This window comes from Schistocerca americana, chromosome 5 (genome assembly GCF_021461395.2).
Source record: "Schistocerca americana isolate TAMUIC-IGC-003095 chromosome 5, iqSchAmer2.1, whole genome shotgun sequence".
NCBI lineage: Eukaryota > Metazoa > Arthropoda > Insecta > Orthoptera > Acrididae > Schistocerca > Schistocerca americana.
In genome coordinates this window covers 333,548,892-333,568,012 of record NC_060123.1, presented here as the reverse complement: position 1 = coordinate 333,568,012, position 19,121 = coordinate 333,548,892, and the positions used below count along the sequence as shown (strand labels likewise).

Sequence of the window (19,121 nt, the reverse complement as noted above, 5' to 3'; positions counted from 1 at the left end):
ATCAGGAAAACCCAAATTGTTTGGAGTGCACAAACAGGCACTAGTTAACGTGCAGAGAACCAGCCAGTAGGACGACTAATTGTAGAGCAACTTAAACACCAGTTATCAATGTCTGGTCTAGATAGAGCATTTACGGCACATCGTAGTAAACTGTCAATCATTTCCTACAACCCGTTAAACTTACATTCACGTACAGAGACTTTCCGTTGATCTTGACTTAATAACAACGATCAGAATTCAGTGCACCGTAGAACAACCACTGATAGAGTATTAACCTTCGACATACTAAAATCCTCGAAACACAACTGTAAACTCACTCAAAAGCTATTCTTATGAATCGAGTACTTAAACTGTGACTATCGATATGACAGCTCACCCGGCAGTCCTTCAGCCGTAACACCACCTTGTATAAGCTCTTATATTCAACCGAACCGCTCAAGATCCAGTGCCCCACTGGCCATAGCCCCATCTTAAAACCAACTGGGAATCATTCAGCAAACAAACGTACAGCGCTACCATTATTTTCAACAATCAGTTCATTAAATTCTACAGCCGTCGGCTCTTGCTTTTGTGGCCATCACCTGTTAGATGTAATCTTTGCCACAGACTAGTACTGCTGGCGACGAGCTGAATCGCACCGTCTTTGGTCGCTCGCCTGCTGGTACTGGCGGTAAATCTCACGGCACCCAGGCTAAAACATTTTTAAAAAACAAGCACATGTAAGAAAACCTTAAACTAACATGTATTTCAGTTCTCCAACGTATCTCTATGAACTGACCAAGATGCTTATACAACAAGATAAGCCGAATTAATTTTCTGGACGACAGTTAAAACTTTTCTGTACTTTTTGACCTGTCATAAACGTATCAGAAAAAGAAAAACAGCGTCCATCAAAAAGTAAACAAAATAAACCTGGGTATTGGCGAAAATTAAGTGACGGAGTAGAAAATTATGAACGCAGTACATGAACCAAAAACGCCTGGAAAATACTCAGTGATGAGAACGCAAAAAAGAGATCGGGCTGGTACCAGCACAATATGTGTGGATCGTTAGGAGCTGTTTTATCAGGGACTGTTGTAAGATTTTATTATGAAAGCTATAGGATACTCGAGCAGGAAAGTGAGTGATCCAAGAGATGCCAGCAATAAGTCGTTATGAAGCAGCAATGCAGTCAAACTTCAGACTGGTAAATCCCTGGGACCAGGCAGTGCAAATACTACCTGGTAAGCTTATAAAAGTTGCACCCACAGTTTTTTGTTAGATTATGGCAAGCGTCTTTGATAAATGTTTAAAAGGCGATCACATTAGTCATGAATTTAAAAAAAAACTTAGTTTACTTCAAGTATATGAAAAAATGATCGAAGAGAATCTAATAATTAAACGTATTAGTGTGGTGCCTTTAGTAAGCACACTGTATGGCAGATACCTAAAGAAACAGATAAAGGGACAAGTAGTAGAAACAAAAGAGCAAACTGGGGTTTCGATCTGAACTCTCCTGCACTGATGGAATACTTCCTTTACCAAATTTAATTGAGAATAGATTGGCTGGAAATCAGAAAATCCACTTGATATTAGTGGATCTACACCAGGCATACAACATGATCCAGCTAAGTAACTTGTGGGAGAGAATGTTAATGATATCTGTCAGACTAATGTATTAGTTGTGAAAGAGTTTTATACAGGACGCATCAGTTGTGTAAAGATGGAGAAACAGGTATCCGCTGTATTTACAATCACAAAAGGACTCAAACAAGAATGTGCTTTAGCCCCTATTCTGTTCAAAATCCGTATGGAACAACCATTACAAGTATGGAAACGTAAGTACTTCGACATGAGAATTTCAGGTGGAACAGAAACATTGTGTACATTACTTTCTGCGGATGACCTGGTGGTTATTGCAACAGATGTTGAAGATTCGGAACATATGTTCCGAAAAGTCAAAACTGAATATCTTGCAGTGGTAGAGTATGAGACAGAGAATTTGGAAAGTGATTTAAAGATAAAAGAAAGTAAAGTTTTCAATACCTTAGGGTTTCATTGTCTGTTAATGGAAAACAACCAGAAAAAATTTAAAAAAATGAAGTTGGAGAAGGCAAAAAGACAATCCCACAGCTAAATTCTGCCTTATAGAGAAAAGTAACAATTAAAACCGAAAAAGTAATATATTATACAATTGGGGCAAATATTGCGACGTATGAATGAAAGAGATAAGCAGAGGGTTCTTGCAGTAGAAATGGACTACTGGAGGAGGAGTAGTGGAGTACCAAGATTCGATTACGTAACAAAAGTAGAAAAGTGAAGAAAAACGGAAGTTGATAAGACTATTATAGACACAATTGGAACAGAAAGGCAACTTTGGTATGCGCGTCTAGAAAAGATGGATGGCAGAAGATAGCCGAAACGAATGTGGCAGTGGATAATTCTGGTAGAGGAAAGGGTAGTAATGCAACAAGAACATGGAAACACTTTGTAGATGAAGCAATGCAAGGTAAAATCTGCAATATGGAGACTGGATGAACAAGAAGCAATGAAAAACGGGAAGCGAGAAACGGCGACAACTGAAAGGTTTAGGGAAGGGAACGTCCGGAAAAGAGGTGACGTTGTTCTCGCAACAACCTGTAGGGTACGTTTAGAGAACCGGAAAGACAGAGAATCGGTAATATTGGTAGAAATTACCCTGCGCCACTCACTGAAAAGTGGCTTGCGGAGTATCCAGAGAGATTTAGCTAAATGGGAACAAACTATACGAAAAGACCCCTGATTTGCATAATATGCAAAGGAGGTGATATGGCCATATGGCGGGAAATGCGTTCCACTGGAGGTATACACACTTGAAGATGAAAGATTTTTGACAGTTTACGTTTCTGTGATTGAAATCAAGCTTAACAACACACCTTCAAATGGGCATGTTCTGTCTGCACCAATGTTTTAGCTCGACGCTCAAGAGGGCGGTGAACTGGAGCACCATCATTATTAGTCGACAATTTGGCAAGGTGTCGAACATCATTCGGGAATTAACTGACTGAAAGATATCGTTTATGAATTACCCAAGCTGTTTTTCATATTTTCCCTGACTTCGTGTTGCGTATCACATGCACATTGTTGGTGCTTACTTGTACATAAGACGGAATGCCAATAGTATGATCTGCAGAGCACATGTCAGCTGACTTTGTATGACTGGTAGGAGGGGGGCAGGAGGTGGTGCGGGGTATTGGTAGAGGTGATACGGAAAAACAGAATGGCGTAGAGAGGCTATTATGAGGGGCGTTCCATTAATAATGCAACGCATTTTTTCTGAAATCAGATTGGTTTTGTTCAGAATTCCGATACACCATATTATTCCCTATTCTTATGGCTACAAAAACGTATTTCTCAACACAATCCCCGTTCATTTTGACAGACTTATGCCACCTCAAAAGTAGGGCATACGGGCATGTATGCCCGATTGGCACCACTTTGCTGGTTGACGTCGGAGCGAACGTCTTGAAGGATCAATAATCTCCTCATTATCCACGTACTGCTTTCCGCAGACTGCTTTTTTTCATAGGGCCAGGCAGATGGAAGTCGGAAGGTGCGAGATCCGGGCAAAATGGTGGATGAGGAAGAGTAGTCCAATGAACTTTTGTGACCTCCTCTCGGGCGCACAGACTTGTGTACGTCGTTCAAAAAATGGCTCTGAGCACTATGTGACTCAACTTCTGAGGTCATTAGTCCCCTAGAACTTAGAACTAGTTAAACCTAACTAACCTAAGGACATCACAAACATCCATGCCCGAGGCAGGATTCGAACCTGCGACCGTAGCATTCGCTCGGTTCCGGACTGTGCGCCTAGAACCGCTAGACCACAGCGGCCGGCCATTAATGAATTTACTTATGTACAACATTTAATAGGTAATGAGTTTTAATAAGATAGAGATAAATATGTTGTGACATAGCAAATCACCTTGTTGCATCACGCATGATATGTTTTCTCTTTGTGAGAACAAAAACTTCCGTGTTGCTCGAGAGCGCGATCAAGTAGTCGTCGAGTGCGGATCTGCTGTAACTTTCATGAATGGGCATAGAATTGTCAATTTACAACCCGGAGTTGATTTAAAAATTATTCTAGGAAACCACGGCCCGACTTTGGTGCAAACAAATCGCGCGGGAAATCTCAAATATCGGTGCGGAGTTTAATATACGCGGCTGGATATCGGGCGTTATCGTCGCGTGTGTGATTCAGAAGCATTAACCGCAATTTACAGACATTAACTTGATAATAACTATCAAAGACTTATGTGAGTGCCATAATAATCGTCTTAATGCTTAAAGCAAGCGAGAAGCGATTTACTGTCGGGATACGACAAATATTAATCATTGCGTAGTCACCTGGTTGATACGTTGCTTAGCAACTCATAAACGGACAGTGATGGTATTACTGAAACGATCTTTTAAGTATCAGTGTCTACCACATACACATCAGAAACTAATTACTCTAACTGTGAGTGAATTCTGGATTGGATGAGTCTTTTTTTTGTTATTTCAGCTAATTGGTATTAATAAACTTCGATCTTGGTCGAAACTTCATCAGTGGTGTCCCGCTCATTCAGTTTAGTAGAACGATAGATAGTACTAGATACGCTACTATTTATATATAGTTTTAAAATATAAGGGGGCACATACCTTTTCTTCTTTTGAGAAATGGTCGTACTTCAGTCATCAGTCTCCTCAAACCAGAGGCACGAGTGACGCTCCCTCACAGCACTACGATATAGTGAACTAACACACACATGTGCCTTCTTCTCACTATATTTCTGTATTGAAAACACTGAGATACAGCCGCGGTACAAAGAAGGAAGAAAGGAGGGGAAAGCTCAGCGAAAGAAACGGAGCAAAGTGAGAAGGGGAGGTCACAAAACCTTTGAGTACCCAAACTAGTAGACGAGGGTGTCGGCACTATCAACGGAGTAGTCAAGTTGAGCGGCGAGGTGTTTGGTTCTGACCCGTCGAGTACCTCGAATGAGAGTATCCACACGTTCCAGCAGGGCAGGAGTCACAACAATGTCCGGTCGGTAGTCATGCAGGAGATCGGACAGATTTGCGCGATCTTGCTGCGATGATGACAGATGCCTCGCCCGACGACTCACCGTGCTTTTGTTCGCTGCCAGGTCTCCGTAGACAACCTGCAAGCGCCTATGAATATCTGCGATATTATGGTTTTCCTCCAAAAGAAATTCAAAGATAGCTCTCTATTTGCAAAGTACTTTCATTCCAAGTGCTACGTATAGCACCGCCAACTATCGGAACTTGATGAAACTATGCGGGCTCTAACCGGAATATTCCACGATGTCCTAGAAATTCCGCATTGTTTTAACCGAAACTGGGCGAGAAAAACATGTGTCGGATTACTTAGTGAACACTCCTCGCACAATGTAGTACTAAAACATCAAATTCTAGCTACGTTGCTGGGCAATCTGAGGCAATCGCTGTGGTTTTCAGAGACGCTGCGGAAGTATCCTCCGGTGCCGCTGCTGAACCGCGAGGTGACGCAGCCGTACAGCGTGCCGGGCACCGACTGGACGCTGGAGAAGGGCGTCGCCGTCTTCTTCCCTGTGATGGCGATGCAGTACGACCCGCAGTACTTCCCGCACCCGGAACGCTTCGATCCAGAGCGCTTCTCGGAAGAAGAGAAGAGCAAAAGGCCCAGCTGCGTGTATCTGCCGTTTGGCGATGGACCACGAGCTTGTATCGGTAAGTTCCTAATCTTAGCGAAATATACTCTTTTTTACTCATTTTTTCAACCGAACGTCTACTGTCTGTAAAATAAATACACCGGGAAAGTTAGTCACTATTAGAACACGCCATCTGCCCTTGACAATGGCATCAATTCGGCGAGAGAGAAAGTCCACGAGTTTCTATAGATCTTCTGTTTTCAGCATAAGTCACTCACGCCTGGTGATTAAACCCGGTAGATCTAATGTCTCTTTCTGCTATAAGTTATATGAGGATTCTATTAAGTTCGTGAAGTTAACTTTCGTAAAGCTATCTTTCATAAAACTTCGTAAGAAACAGTTACAAATAAGCGATGTTATATTTGCAGGTTGCTAAATTAAACTTTAAATTCTGATTGAAAACGAGCGGCAGGCTCCCTACGGATAATATCAAATGCGTTAGCGTAATAAAATTTATGCAAAGAGGCACCTGGCCTATAGTAAATTGTATCCATGAAAATAGTCACTTAATGATAAAATAAATCTTGTGATTTGATGCTAATTAATTTTGATAGTATTTTTAAATAAATTCTTCTGCTCCGGCTGCGTCGCATTCCCTGTGGAAATAAAAAATTTGAATGCGCCGCGTAATGGCGGCCAACTTTCTCAGTCAAAGATGATCGCAGCTAGCTCCGCAGCAGCTGCAAAAAATGCTACACAAACTCTTGCGTTATAACAAATGTGGCGTGGGTTCCTTAAATGATTACTCTGCACTCCAGATTAGTTTATTATATTTTCGTAACTATTTTACACATCAATTATGTTCTAGTAATTAAACTAGAGGAAGAGGAAAGTTATCGCAATACAATCGTACCTTCTGCACTCAAACAATAGCTAAGACACAAGAAAACATCAGAAGACGACTAAGTTCATTGTCTTCCAGTCCTTTTATAATATAACAAAGATTATAGTGTTCAGTTCTTTAGTTTACACATATGATGTTATTTCACGGAGAATAATGTCTTTCTTCTATTATGAGACTCGATAAATTGTCTTTAAAGTTATTTCGTCACTTTGTCCGTATCACAATTAGGCATTAAAGTTCACACATTACGCATGTATAGTTCTTTTGTCGTTATTTATATTGTTCATGTTAAATATATGGAAAGGGACAGTATATAGAGTGTAGGGAAGGTTATTACCGCTGAAAGAACCGGTTTTCGGTTATATAGTTTTTTCCCCGCCTGTTTAACCTGACTGTTAAAACCGCTCAAAATAATCGGTTTCTCAAATAAATGGTTTTCGGTTTTTTATAATTTATTTTTTGCAAAAAAATGTGGAAATCAAACAGAGATTGAAAAATTTTGACTCTCTGTTTCAAGATACATAGAATCAAAATATTAAATTTAATAGGAGAATAAAAGATAACTTATTCCGTCCACCGTTTGCTGCTTTTCTCCAAAAGTGGTAAGCGGCTGAATACTATTAAAAAATCACCAGTATTCTCCTATTGACTGTAATATTTCGAAGCTCTGCTCCAAAATCATGTTCTAATCAGGTGTCATACCTCCACTTGCCCATTAAGAATAGTCGGTCCCAAAAGGTTAAAATTAGATTGAAGAATTCTTTATTTTGTGTTAATTTGCCCGTTTTGAAGAGCTACAAGCTGATAAGGGTATATTGTGTAGACACAAGCAGCAGATGACCTACTTTCCCTTTTTATTGCGTACTATGAATGAACTGCTGTTGAGTTTTTAATTTACTACTATCACCATTGTTTCCTTCCTCTTGTATTATTTCATAGAAATGACAGACTCTTACAAGGAAATGAAGCGTTGTACTTCATCGCCACGCCACTTCGTAAAAATATTTCCAGGCTAGTGTTGGTGGTATTCTACAAAAAAACGGAGAGCTCTTGACGACAGCAAGAAATCACTGCACGTACACTCATGCCTTAAGCCAGGACACGCGGCAATAGCGACTTTACTGTCTCAGCATTGCTGTACCAATTCTCATGCCCTGTGCTTGTTGCTCGCTTCTGTCGGCATTGTTATTAAAATAGCACTGATTGCTTTTCCTATTTTCTATAATAATGGAACGTTTCAAACCAATGGAAATTTTACAAATACAAGTTACTCGTTTTAAAAACAAAAAAATTAGCAATGCTGCTATAGCTAATTGATGTTTCGGGTTTTCCACTGTTCTAGCAAAAAAAAAAAAAAAAAAAAGAAAAAAAAACACATTTTATAACTGAGACGAAGCAAATACCGAAAATACCAGTTATTCAAAACTGAAATACCGGTATCGGTTTGAACCGACCGGCTTTTCCCACCACCAGTAGATTTATCAAACTGCGACTGTTACGTCTTATCCGCTGTTTCAGACCGTCCTAGACATTCGCTATGGGACGAAAACTGGGTGATTTAGCGAATCACTCGAGGTGCCGTAGGATGCTTGAGTGTCTTACAAACCACGAACACATGCGTGCAGCTCTGTGAACTGGGCTGTTGTCATCTTGGAAGGCGAGTGTGTCCTTAGAACATTGCGTACGAAAACGTCGAGAAAAGGTAACATTTGTTCACTGAGAGTGTTGAAAGACGCACCCTGGTTCATGTTCGCGGTAACGTGAACGAGTCATGGTACGAGAAACATTTTCCAAATGTCACGAAAACACCTCAGACCTGAACTGCACCACACACGCACCGCGGGCTGAAACGTCTCACTGGGCCTTCGCTGCGTTCGATGCCTTGCGTCATTTCAAAACAGACAAAATAGTGAACCCTCGAACCTCACTACACGCCTTCAGTCATCCACAGAGCTGGTTGCCCACTGAAGACGTGCAGCTTTATTTGGCGCTATGAGCAATGGGCTTTAGTCAATTACCCGTCTCCAAATGTTCACTGCATGCCGTTCCCTCCGCAGTGATTGCTCGGAAACTGGTTGGGAGAGGCCTACATTCACTGAAAGGAGCAGTTTCTAACGCGTTTGAAATCGTCATCGGAAGAGCATGACACACGTTTTCCTGTCGGTTAGCATATATTGCCAACCTCTGTTCCTACGCTGTATTACGTGCTTGCGACTGATGCGCTATTCCTTGTATACACGATGGATAGCCCGCGATAATACGCTAAAAACGGCACAGCACGTCCAAACACGATAGCAGTTTTACGAGGTGTGTGAAGTGATGAGACTGATTTTTTATCTTCCAAAGTTTTTATCCCTTTTTTTTTCAAACAACAACATCGTCCCCTTCAATAGCTTCGGCAGCTATACACCGGGGGAAACGTTTTTCACAGTCTTGGCAGCAACGCTGAAAGGCTTCAACTGGTAGGGCCTCCATATCGGTCAAGTTCTTTTCAATGTTCTCCAGAGTTCCAAAATATCGTCCTTTTAAGACATCTTTCAATTTTAGGAAAATACGAAAGTCACGAAGACTCAGATCAGGTAAACAGGGGTATGTGGAAGAGCAGCAATGTCTTTTGAGGTCAAAAATTCCGTGACGGAAGTGGCCGTGTGAAATCGGGTGTCGTCATGACACAGTATCTACTTGTCTGCAATGTCTGGTCTCACGCGATTCACTCTTTTCCTGAACCTTTCAAGGACATCTTTGTAATACACTTGATTGACAGTTTATCATTGAGGAACAAATTCTTTATGCACGATACCAGTACTGTGAAAAAAAGCAAATCAGCATTGTTCAGATATTTCATTTGCTTATTTCAGCTTTTTTCGGCCGAGGTGACGTCTCAGTGAGCCCCTCCTCATCTTGCCGCTTGCCTCAGGATCGTACTCAACAATTCAGGATTCATCACTTGTGAACACGCGCCTGAACTATTCGAGGTCATTGGCAATCGTCTCTAGAATGCACACGTTTCTTCGATTGTCCTTTTGCTCAGTTACGAGGTCTCTCGGCACCATTTTGACACAAACCTTTCGAATGTGCAAAACGTCGGTCAAAATTTGGTGTAAGGTGAAAGTGTTTAAGTTCAAGATGTCACACATCATCCTCATTGTTAAACGTCTGTCCGATCTCGCAAGAGCACGCACACGTTCGATGTTAAGTTGAAGGTCTCCCTGAGCGAAGTTCATCTTCAACGTGTATTCGGCCTTCCAGAAATGATTTGTGCCAGCGAAAAACTTGTGCTCTTCATAAGGAATGTTCGCCATAGGCCTATTTCAACTTTTAGAAGGTGACACTCGCGGAATTTCCAAGTGCAACACAAAAATTGATGGCCTAACGTTGCTCTAAATTCCGCAGTTTCAGTTTCGTAACACACAACGAAAACACTAGTTCTTTGATGGAGGTCTCAAAAATCACGTGATGGCTGTACGGAACTGAAATTCGAACTGTGTATCTGGAAGAGATGAACACAGGTCTACACATGTAGAATAACACAGCATTGCCAGATCGCTCACAGTGTTTCCAGTCTCATTGCTTTTCTCACACGCTTCGTATATTCCGTTATGTAGCATTTTCACGTCGATGCATCTTCTTACACTGGTTCCACATAACCGAGTCTCACAATCTCGCTTCCCCCGACAAACACGCATTACATCATTGACACAACTTACGTAAGCGGTATTAGTCGCGCAAATAAAGTTGACACTTGGCGCGCTGGCTGATGGGAGCGACAGTTAATGGGAAATGTCTTTACAGTCGCTCCCATCAGCTACCGCGCCGAATGTCAACTTTGTTTGCGCTTATAATAGAAAGTAGCAGTGGCAGAGTATTACCAGTTCTACATCATCTGCAGCGCTCCAAAACAAGTATGCTATTTTAGTGCGGCGAGTAATATTTTGTCTGGGGAGCTTATGCACAATTTTAATTTGCCTAACATGAATTAATCTTGCAGTTAAAGTGAAACATGTGACAATATTGCTTTGTATGCGTATGCTCTATAAATGTCGCCTTTCAAGTCCCATGCCTTGTATTTTATCATGTCATAGTTCCTTTAAATGGGCCATTGTCGAGCAATGTCGAGTATAAAGCCCGAGGTCCGTGCTTAGAACCGACTGACGCTAGGATTTTTTCCTAGCAGCTGACTTCGCTTTGGCAATGCGTTTTTTATGTGGCAAACTGAAGTTGTGCAGTGGTTCGGGTATTCCATTCCTTACTGTTGATCACTCCCTAATGGATGAAACCCTAACGGACTGGTTGAGCCGGTTTTCAAGTCTGATGAACATCCAATAAGACTGTGTTTTGTAACGTATTGTCATATTCCAACGAAACTTAGTTCCAGCACAATACCTTAACAATTATATAAGTTCACCTATATTCATTATCGAGAGAACCGCAGAGAAAAACAGTCATCTTGTGGGCAACTGAGCGTGGCGGCTCAAAGCAGTACCTGGCACTTTCTAGTCAAAGATGTGTGTGAATCTTGTATTTGTTGGAGGGAAAACTCCCAGATTCTGTTATTTGCTTGATAAGCACTACAGAAATCGTCTTATTTTTCAAATAGTTTTATTGCGCAGTATATGGGATAGAATTTATTTAGAAGCAGCATTGATTATTGATACTGCAAAGTCAAAGCTGTGTTCGAGTTTTTATGGACAAAAGGAAGGTAGAGGTTGGAAATCGATGCGGAATAGGGGCTACTTGCCTTGGGCAGTAAGAAGGGACCCACTAAGTTTGGCGTCCCCTACGTGGGACGGATCTCCGTCAACAGTGGCACATATTCAACATCCTGTGAGAGGCTGCCCCAGGTCACTGACCTAAAGTCTGGCCACCAGGAACTCTACGTCACCACCTCTCCTACCATCATTGGCCTAACATTAACGATGAAAAAATCTTTCACTAGCAGCATTTCAATAGTCTACCTTTGAGTCACGCACCAACGCACGTGCGGACATTACCAACCTCCACTACTAGGGAAAGCTGTTAATGATGGACAGGCTAATGCCTGTCATTTCATTCCCTTTTTTATAGTTACTGGAAAGCATATTTTCATTCGTTTTTGGCCGTTACTCTATATCTACGATGCGTCAGCCGCTTGTTGAAATGGTTCTGCATTTATTTGCTGGAGAGATTTCGTTTTGGAATAAGTGTATTTTATCGGCACGTCAGTAACAGAGCAAATCAGTTTCTTCAGAAGCTGTAAGTAGGCTGTTTAGGTTTTTATATTGGTAACGCCACGTAAAGAAGAGAATAGAAGCTTTTGAAATGTGGTGCTACAGAAGAATGCTGAAGATTAGATGGGTGGATCACATAACTAATGATGAAGTATTGAATAGAATTGGGGAGAAGAGGAGTATGTAGCACAACTTGACAAAAAGAAGGGACCGGTTAGTAGGACATGTTCTGAGGCACCAAGGGATCGCAAATTTAGCATTGGAGGGCAGCGTGAAGGGGAAAAATCGTAGAGGGAGACCAAGAGATGAATACACTAATTAGATTCAGAAGGATGTGGGTTGCAGTAAGTACTGGGAGATGAAGAAGCTTGCAGAGGGTAGGGTAGCATGGAGAGCTGCATCAAACCAGTCTCAGGACTGAAAACCACAACAACAACAACAACGCCACGTAGCGCTCTGTATGAAAATCACTGGCTGTGCTGTGTGCAGTCGGTGGCTGGTTAGCATTGTTGTTTGCTATTGTAGTGTTGGGCAGCTGGATGTGAACAGCGCGTAGCGCTGCGCAGTTGGAGGTGAGCCGTCAGCAGTGGTGGATGTGGGGAGAGAGATGGCAGAAATCTGAGAGCGGATGATCTGGACGTGTGTCCATCAGAGACAATACATTTGTAAGACTGGATGTCATGAACTGCTATATATATTATGACTTTTGAACACTATTAAGGTAAATACATTGTTTGTTCTCTATCAAAATCTTTCATTTGCTAACTATGCCTATCAGTAGTTAGTGCCTTCAGTAGTTAGAATCTTTTATTTGCCGGCAGTAGTGGCGCTCGCTGTGTTGCAGTAGTTCGAGTAACGAAGATTTTTGTGAGGTAAGTGATTTGTGAAACGTATAGGTTAATGTTAGTCAGGGCCATTCTTTTGTAGGAATTATTGAAAGTCAGATTGTGTTGCGCTAAAAATATTGTGTGTCAGTATAGTATTGATCAGAATAAGTAAAGAGAGTAATGTCTGAGTATGTTCAGTTTTGCTCAGCTGTTTGAAAAGAAAGCGCTAGGACAAACTGAACGTAAATTTCTTCAGTCTTTTCGGCACATATTATGAAGGAAAAATTATAGATCGAATAGGCAGTTCGTCGTGTCAGACGTTTCTCAAATATCGATAGCATCAGCGTACCTGATGATAGCTCATTTGAATTAGAAATTGGTCAACCATGACGAACCGGCCGTTCATCCGAGAACTTTTCCTTCATGAAACAACCATTTTTAAAGGTATTTGTGGTATGACTATGACAACGTTTAATTAATAGTTGACATAATGTGTGACTGCGTTCACTGATATATAAACCCAATTAAGCATAATTTCAAACCTCCAATACTAATTCACTAATGCTCAGAATTCCGAGAACCTTCTGTGCAAGGGCGTCACTACGACAGAATAGACAAACTAGTTAAAAAAAGAAATAAAAATGATATTAGTATAAAAAATGTGTTAGTTGAAGTGTGGAGAGTTCAAAGAGCGATGCTGGATCAGACTAACCTCACCATCAGCCAATTTAAGCTGGGATAGTGTTTAATTTCCTAAAGTTTATTGCACGTAGTTTACTCCACATTAAATTGTTAATTATGCCTGAATCAAAATAAAAAAGTTCTTGTAGATCTGTGTGTGTGTGTGTGAGAGAGAGAGAGAGAGAGAGAGAGAGAGAGAACAAGCGTGTTAGGCTGATTCCAGCACACAAGTGTATTTTTAAGTCTTTTAAGTGTATCTCTGTCTTTTACAGGTATGCGGTTCGGCATCATGCAGACAAAAATCGGCCTGGTTAGCCCGCTTAGTCAGCTGAACATCGAGCCTCGAGCAGGCATGGGTAAGGAGCTCACTATGAATCCACGTTCGTTCATCCTGAACCCGGTGTCTGGGATTCAGCTGCGTTACACCGCAAGAGCTAAACAGAATAAATGACAACAGAAGCGTTCTTAGGACCTAATCATCTGAAAAAAACTTCTACTAATATAAACTATTCGCTGCAGTCTTCTCTTTGCGACAGTATTTGCTTAGACGCAGGTGTCTGTGCAATCACGATTCGGTGCCTCTCCACTTGGTCCTGCCTATATTAACGGGTTGACAGGTACTCTCGCATAACATGACTTCCTGGGCTTTCTGTTACAACTGCAAGCGAAATGATTCTTTGAATGAGTCGGTGGGTAGGAAACACATTTCATTTGTTTTTCTTCTTTGTATATGATTGGTCTGTCATGCCGTATCATGCTCTTGTCATTTGTGAGTTAATTATGTAATGTGTGTAAAGATTTACTTTATTCATTGAGTAAACGCTACTGTACAGGAAATTCTCAAGTAGCGCTCTCTAAACAGTCATGTGGTCAACGTTACTTGGTGCAGCTAATTGTCTTACGCCGATACTATGGTTGTCGTCAACTACACGAAAAAGTTCCTCCTCCATTTGAGGTGTTCTCGTCCTTTTAGTCCTTCTAGTCCTCCCCCAGTCACGAGTAGTAGGTTTCAACGTTGCATGCTTGCTAAGACGCCGATAACTTGCTTCAGACGTACTGCTATCGTTGCAAAGTCGTTCTGGAAATCTCTCCAGATACCGACGTTGAGCGCCATGGCTATTACCACCTTCTAATCCGTACAGCAATGGGCATCTGCTAGCTTCGCATTCGTGTACACTTCCATTGCACTGTACCGGAATACACGTCCGTGATGAACAGCAAACAGCTGATTCTTTGTGCTTGCACAGTCCATGATGAACATTGAAGAGTTGATGCTAGTAGAGTATCGATGTTAACTGCATATCAGCACGAGCAACGTCACATGTTAACATTACCTTCGTTCCACTGGCGTAACAAACACTGCTGGTGGACCTAAGAATGACAATTTACTATACATTCCAACTCAACGTAATCAAAAGGGTATTTCGAACATTCCAGCAAAAAGAGTTCGTTTCTGCGTGTTTCCAACGGTTAATGTGAGTAGTAGGCGAAGCAGAAAATGAGCTCCAACATGGAAATAAAGCGCTTCCAGACCGATGCACATTTAACCATTTTTATTCCACTAGGCGTGAGAACGTTTCCTGAAAGTTTGGCCAGATCTTTCTGCTGCACCCTGTATAAGGGACGTGAAGTGTCAGATCCCGAGAGATGTAAAGGACACTGTGCGGCCGCATATACGTGTGAGACAGCTTTATCAGCACCTGAATGAGTCTGGAACGGACCTTACTGTTGGTCTCCATTTGGACAGCTGGTTGTACCGTGCAATATCCAGATATTTGGGGCTTTCGGATGTGAAAGTAGGTCGATGTTAGACTGCACGAGAATGTGAGAGCATCTCTCATCGTGAAGGTTCCAATCGACCACGACTGAGCACAACAACAGAGGACGCAGTATTGAGCACCAGGTGCACTGCAGCCCCTTCACATCTGCCCCAGCCATCGGATAACAGGTAATGGATCCTGTGCAAACATTCTGTGCCAACTCGCACCATCGGTCGGAGACTTGCAGCAAGCGGACTAGGGAATTACCATCCTGTGCATAGCCTGCCGTTAACACCACAACACGAAGGCTGCATTCAGAGTGGTGGCAATACCTGCAATCATGAACTGATGAATGGCGTCGCATTTTCAGCGATAAACGTAGTCCTGCACTGCCCCCGATGGCCATTGTCGGCGCGTAAGACGACGAGCTGCGAAGAAATCCCATTCTTCGAACTTTTTGGAGAGGCACAGCGATGTTACTACTGCATTACTGTGTGGATAGCCATCGTTTATGACTTTAGGTCACGGCTGGTAGTGAATGATGGAACTCTGACGGCACAACAGTACATCACAGATATTTTGCGTCCTCACGTGTTACCTCTCAGGTGATAGTATCGTAGGGTAACTTTTCAATAGGGCAATGCTCGTGCATACATAGCACGTGTTTCTGTCACCTGTCTACCTGATACTGAGGTACTTCCGTGTCCAGCAACATCGCCAAACTGCCCTGATAGAACACGTATGGGACCAACTTATCCGTAAATTGCGTCCATGTCAGTATCCAGGACGTAAGATCCATTTACAGAAGTAGTGGGTCAGGAGGGGATACAACAGTTTTGTGACACCCGTCCCATAAGAATCACAGCATGCATCCAAGCCAGAGGCCGCATAACGTCACACTGGAACTTCCAAGTTCTTTGTAAATTTGACTCGATTTTCTAATCATTGAAATAGTTTCACATAATCTCTCAACCTGTGAAGTTTAATTTCGTTTTCTCTTCCCCTGTTGGGTGCTTCATGTGTACGTCAGGCAGTGCACAGTACGGATGGACTCTAGGTGTCTTCGTGATCGAATTTTCGTTTATTTATCTGATTACACTAAATCCTATACAGGACCCACTGTGGGACAAATACCATACACTGTTCAGGGCACACAAAACTTCCTGGGCCGTCGACAGCTGCCAGACCAACATCAGTAAATATGCATGTCTTGACACCCGTGGGTATGGCGAAATTCGCTAATGCTCGTTGATGTATAACTGAAGTATGTGGAAAGGTGAACATCAAGCCCATAACGCGGTTAAATGCACATTCAGTGGTCAGCTTGTAAGACGTGTTTGAACTATTGCGTTAACTTAAAAAAAGTGCTGCTAGGGTAGGAAAGAGTGATGCAGAAATGGGGGGCAATATGGATTGATCTCTATGTCTGGGAGCGGGGGAAACGGTAAAGGACTGGGAAATATTTTATCAGTTAGTGGTTGCTGATAAAAGGAAAAAAGGTAAATTACGCTGATCAGAAATCTGGTAGAGCATTGGGCCCTTGAGCTAGGCAGGGGATATGGGGATTAGGACTACAGATGGTAATGTAGGTTAAGTAGTAGCACGACGTGTTGAGACTGAAAGGCTTTTGAAGTTCCCTTGGGAAAGCATAGGGATATAGGGAGCTGGGGGGAGGAGAGACATGTTAATATTGGAGTGGATGCAGCATAGGAATGAAGTGGGCTGGGCAGCCAATGGCATTTTGATCTTAAATTTTGTGTGATGTACAAATGGTGAGAAGATATCAACCAAATTTAGAACAGGAAAAGGCGGTAAAAGGTACATGTAGGAGAGGAAGGACAAATACGGTAGGTGAGATGCAGTGCACGTGAGAACTTTTAATGAGAGGTAAACTTTTGGGTATGCAGAGATACAAGCTACGATCGTAAAACGTGGGGTTGAATTGATAAGGCTTCTGTAGTTTTGGGGGATGGTGGTAGCATAAAGGCTAGTGAGAGCCACATAGAAATATTGATTCTTACTGGGGGAACTCATCGTCGCACGCCCCCCACCCCCCACCCCACCCCAGCATTTAAGTGGTAAGATAGCCCAGTCAAAAACTGCACACAGATCAAGCATGAAAACAAGAAGAAGATGTACTGAACTGTCAAAAAAGAAGCAAAATAGTGAACGCTCCAAGCTCAAGAGCGAATTGGCAGAAGTGCGGCGTCGTGGTAGTCTGGTCATGGTGTCGGACTACGTATCTCCGTCGCACCACTTTTTTTTTCACAAAATTATGAAGTCCGTCCGTTCATTGACGTGTCAGTTCTCCTTCTTGGCAATTATCATACTACACATTGGTTATAGGGTATGTCATGTGGTAAGAATATATCAGTAGCGCAAGTAAATGTGATGAAAACCGAGGACACGCGAGTACAGCGTTTGCAGACACTATCAGTAACTGATTTTCCAGCACGTGTACAGTTCTGCAAGTAGTTCATTCAACAATGTGTCAATCCTCACTTCAACGCAAACGTGCTGTTCACGGACGAGGCTTCGTTTCAACGTGATCAGATTGTAAATTTTCCATTGCGAGGGTGAGTTGAGGCGTGTATCCACGCTAATGTATGGCATTTTGAACATTTCGTTTAGGAAAGTGTTTCATTCTGTGTTGATATGTTCTTTTCGTGTGTGTGTTTCTCATAACTAATGTACTGCAGAGTTGTAGAAATTGAGCTGTAACATGGAAATAACGCGTTTCCGGGCACATATCTGTATAACATACACTACTCGCCATTAAAATTGCTACACCAAGAAGAAATGCATATGATAAACGGGTATTCATTGTATAAATATATTGTAGTAGAACTGGCATGTGACTACATTTTCACGCAATTTGGATGCATAGATCCTGATAAATCAGTACCCAGAACAACCACCTCTGGCCGTAATAATGGCCATGATGCGCCTGGGCATTGAGTCAAACAGAGCTTGGATGGCGTGTACAGGTACAGCTGCCCATGCAGCTTCTACACGATACCACAGTTCATCAAGAGTAGTGACTGGCGTATTGTGATTAGCCAGTTGCTCGGCCACCATTGACCAGACGTTTTCGATTGGTGAGAGATCTGGAGAATGTTCTGGCCAGGGCAGCAGTCGAACATTTTCTGTATCCAGAAAGGCCCGTGCAGGACCTGAAACATGCGGTCGTGCATTATCCTGCTGAAATGTACGGTTTCGCAGGAATCGAATGAAGGGTAGAGCCACGGGACGTAACACATCTGAAATGTAACGTCCACTGTTCAAAGTGCCGTCATTGCTAACAAGAGGTGACCGAGACGTGTAACCAATGGCACTCCATACCATCACGCCGTTTGATACGCCAGTATGGCGATGACGAATACACGCTTCCAATGTGCGTTCACCGCGATGTCGCCAAACACGAATGCGACCATCATGATGCTGCAAACAGAACCTGGATTCATCCGAAAAATGACGTTTTGGCGATCGTGCACCCAGGTTCGTCGTTGAGTACACCATCGCAGACGCTCCTGTCTGTGATGCAGCGTCAAGGGTAACCGCAGCCATGATCTCCTAGCTGACAGCCCATGTTGTTGCAAACATCGTCGAACTATTCGAGCAGATGCTCTTGCAAACGTCCCCATCTGTTAACTCAGGGATCGAGACGTGGCTGCACGATCCGTTACAGCCATGCGGATAAGATGCCTGTCATCTCGACTGCTAGTGATACGAGGCTGTTGGGATCCAGCACAGTGTTCCGTATTACCCTCCTGAACCCACCGATTCCATATTCTGCTAACAGTCATGGGATCTTGACCTACGCGAGCAGCAATGTCGCGATACGATAAACCGCAATCGCAATAGGCTGCAATCAGACCTCTATCAAAGTCGGAAACGTGATGGTACGCATTTCTCCTCCTTATACGAGGCATCACAACAAAGTTTCATCAGGCAACGCCGGTCAACTGCTGTTTGTGTATGAGAAATAGTTGGAAATTTTCCTCATGTCAGCATGTTGTAGGTGTCGCCACCGGCGCCAACCTTGTGTAAATGCTCTGTAAAGATAATCATTTGCATGTGACAGCACCTTC

At 42.6% G+C, this 19,121-nt stretch overlaps 1 protein-coding gene across 1 annotated transcript in view; it reads left to right on the top strand.

Moving 5' to 3' along the window:
- The window catches only part of LOC124616352 (cytochrome P450 6k1-like), a 32,932-nt gene extending 19,211 nt beyond the window's left edge, over positions 1–13,721 (top strand). Inside the window, exons 3-4 of the mRNA XM_047144661.1 lie at positions 5,479–5,730; positions 13,543–13,721. Coding sequence (XP_047000617.1) covers positions 5,479–5,730; positions 13,543–13,721 — 431 coding nt within the window. The remainder of the gene's footprint in view (positions 1–5,478; positions 5,731–13,542) is intronic.
- Positions 13,722–19,121: the final 5,400 nt, after the last annotated feature.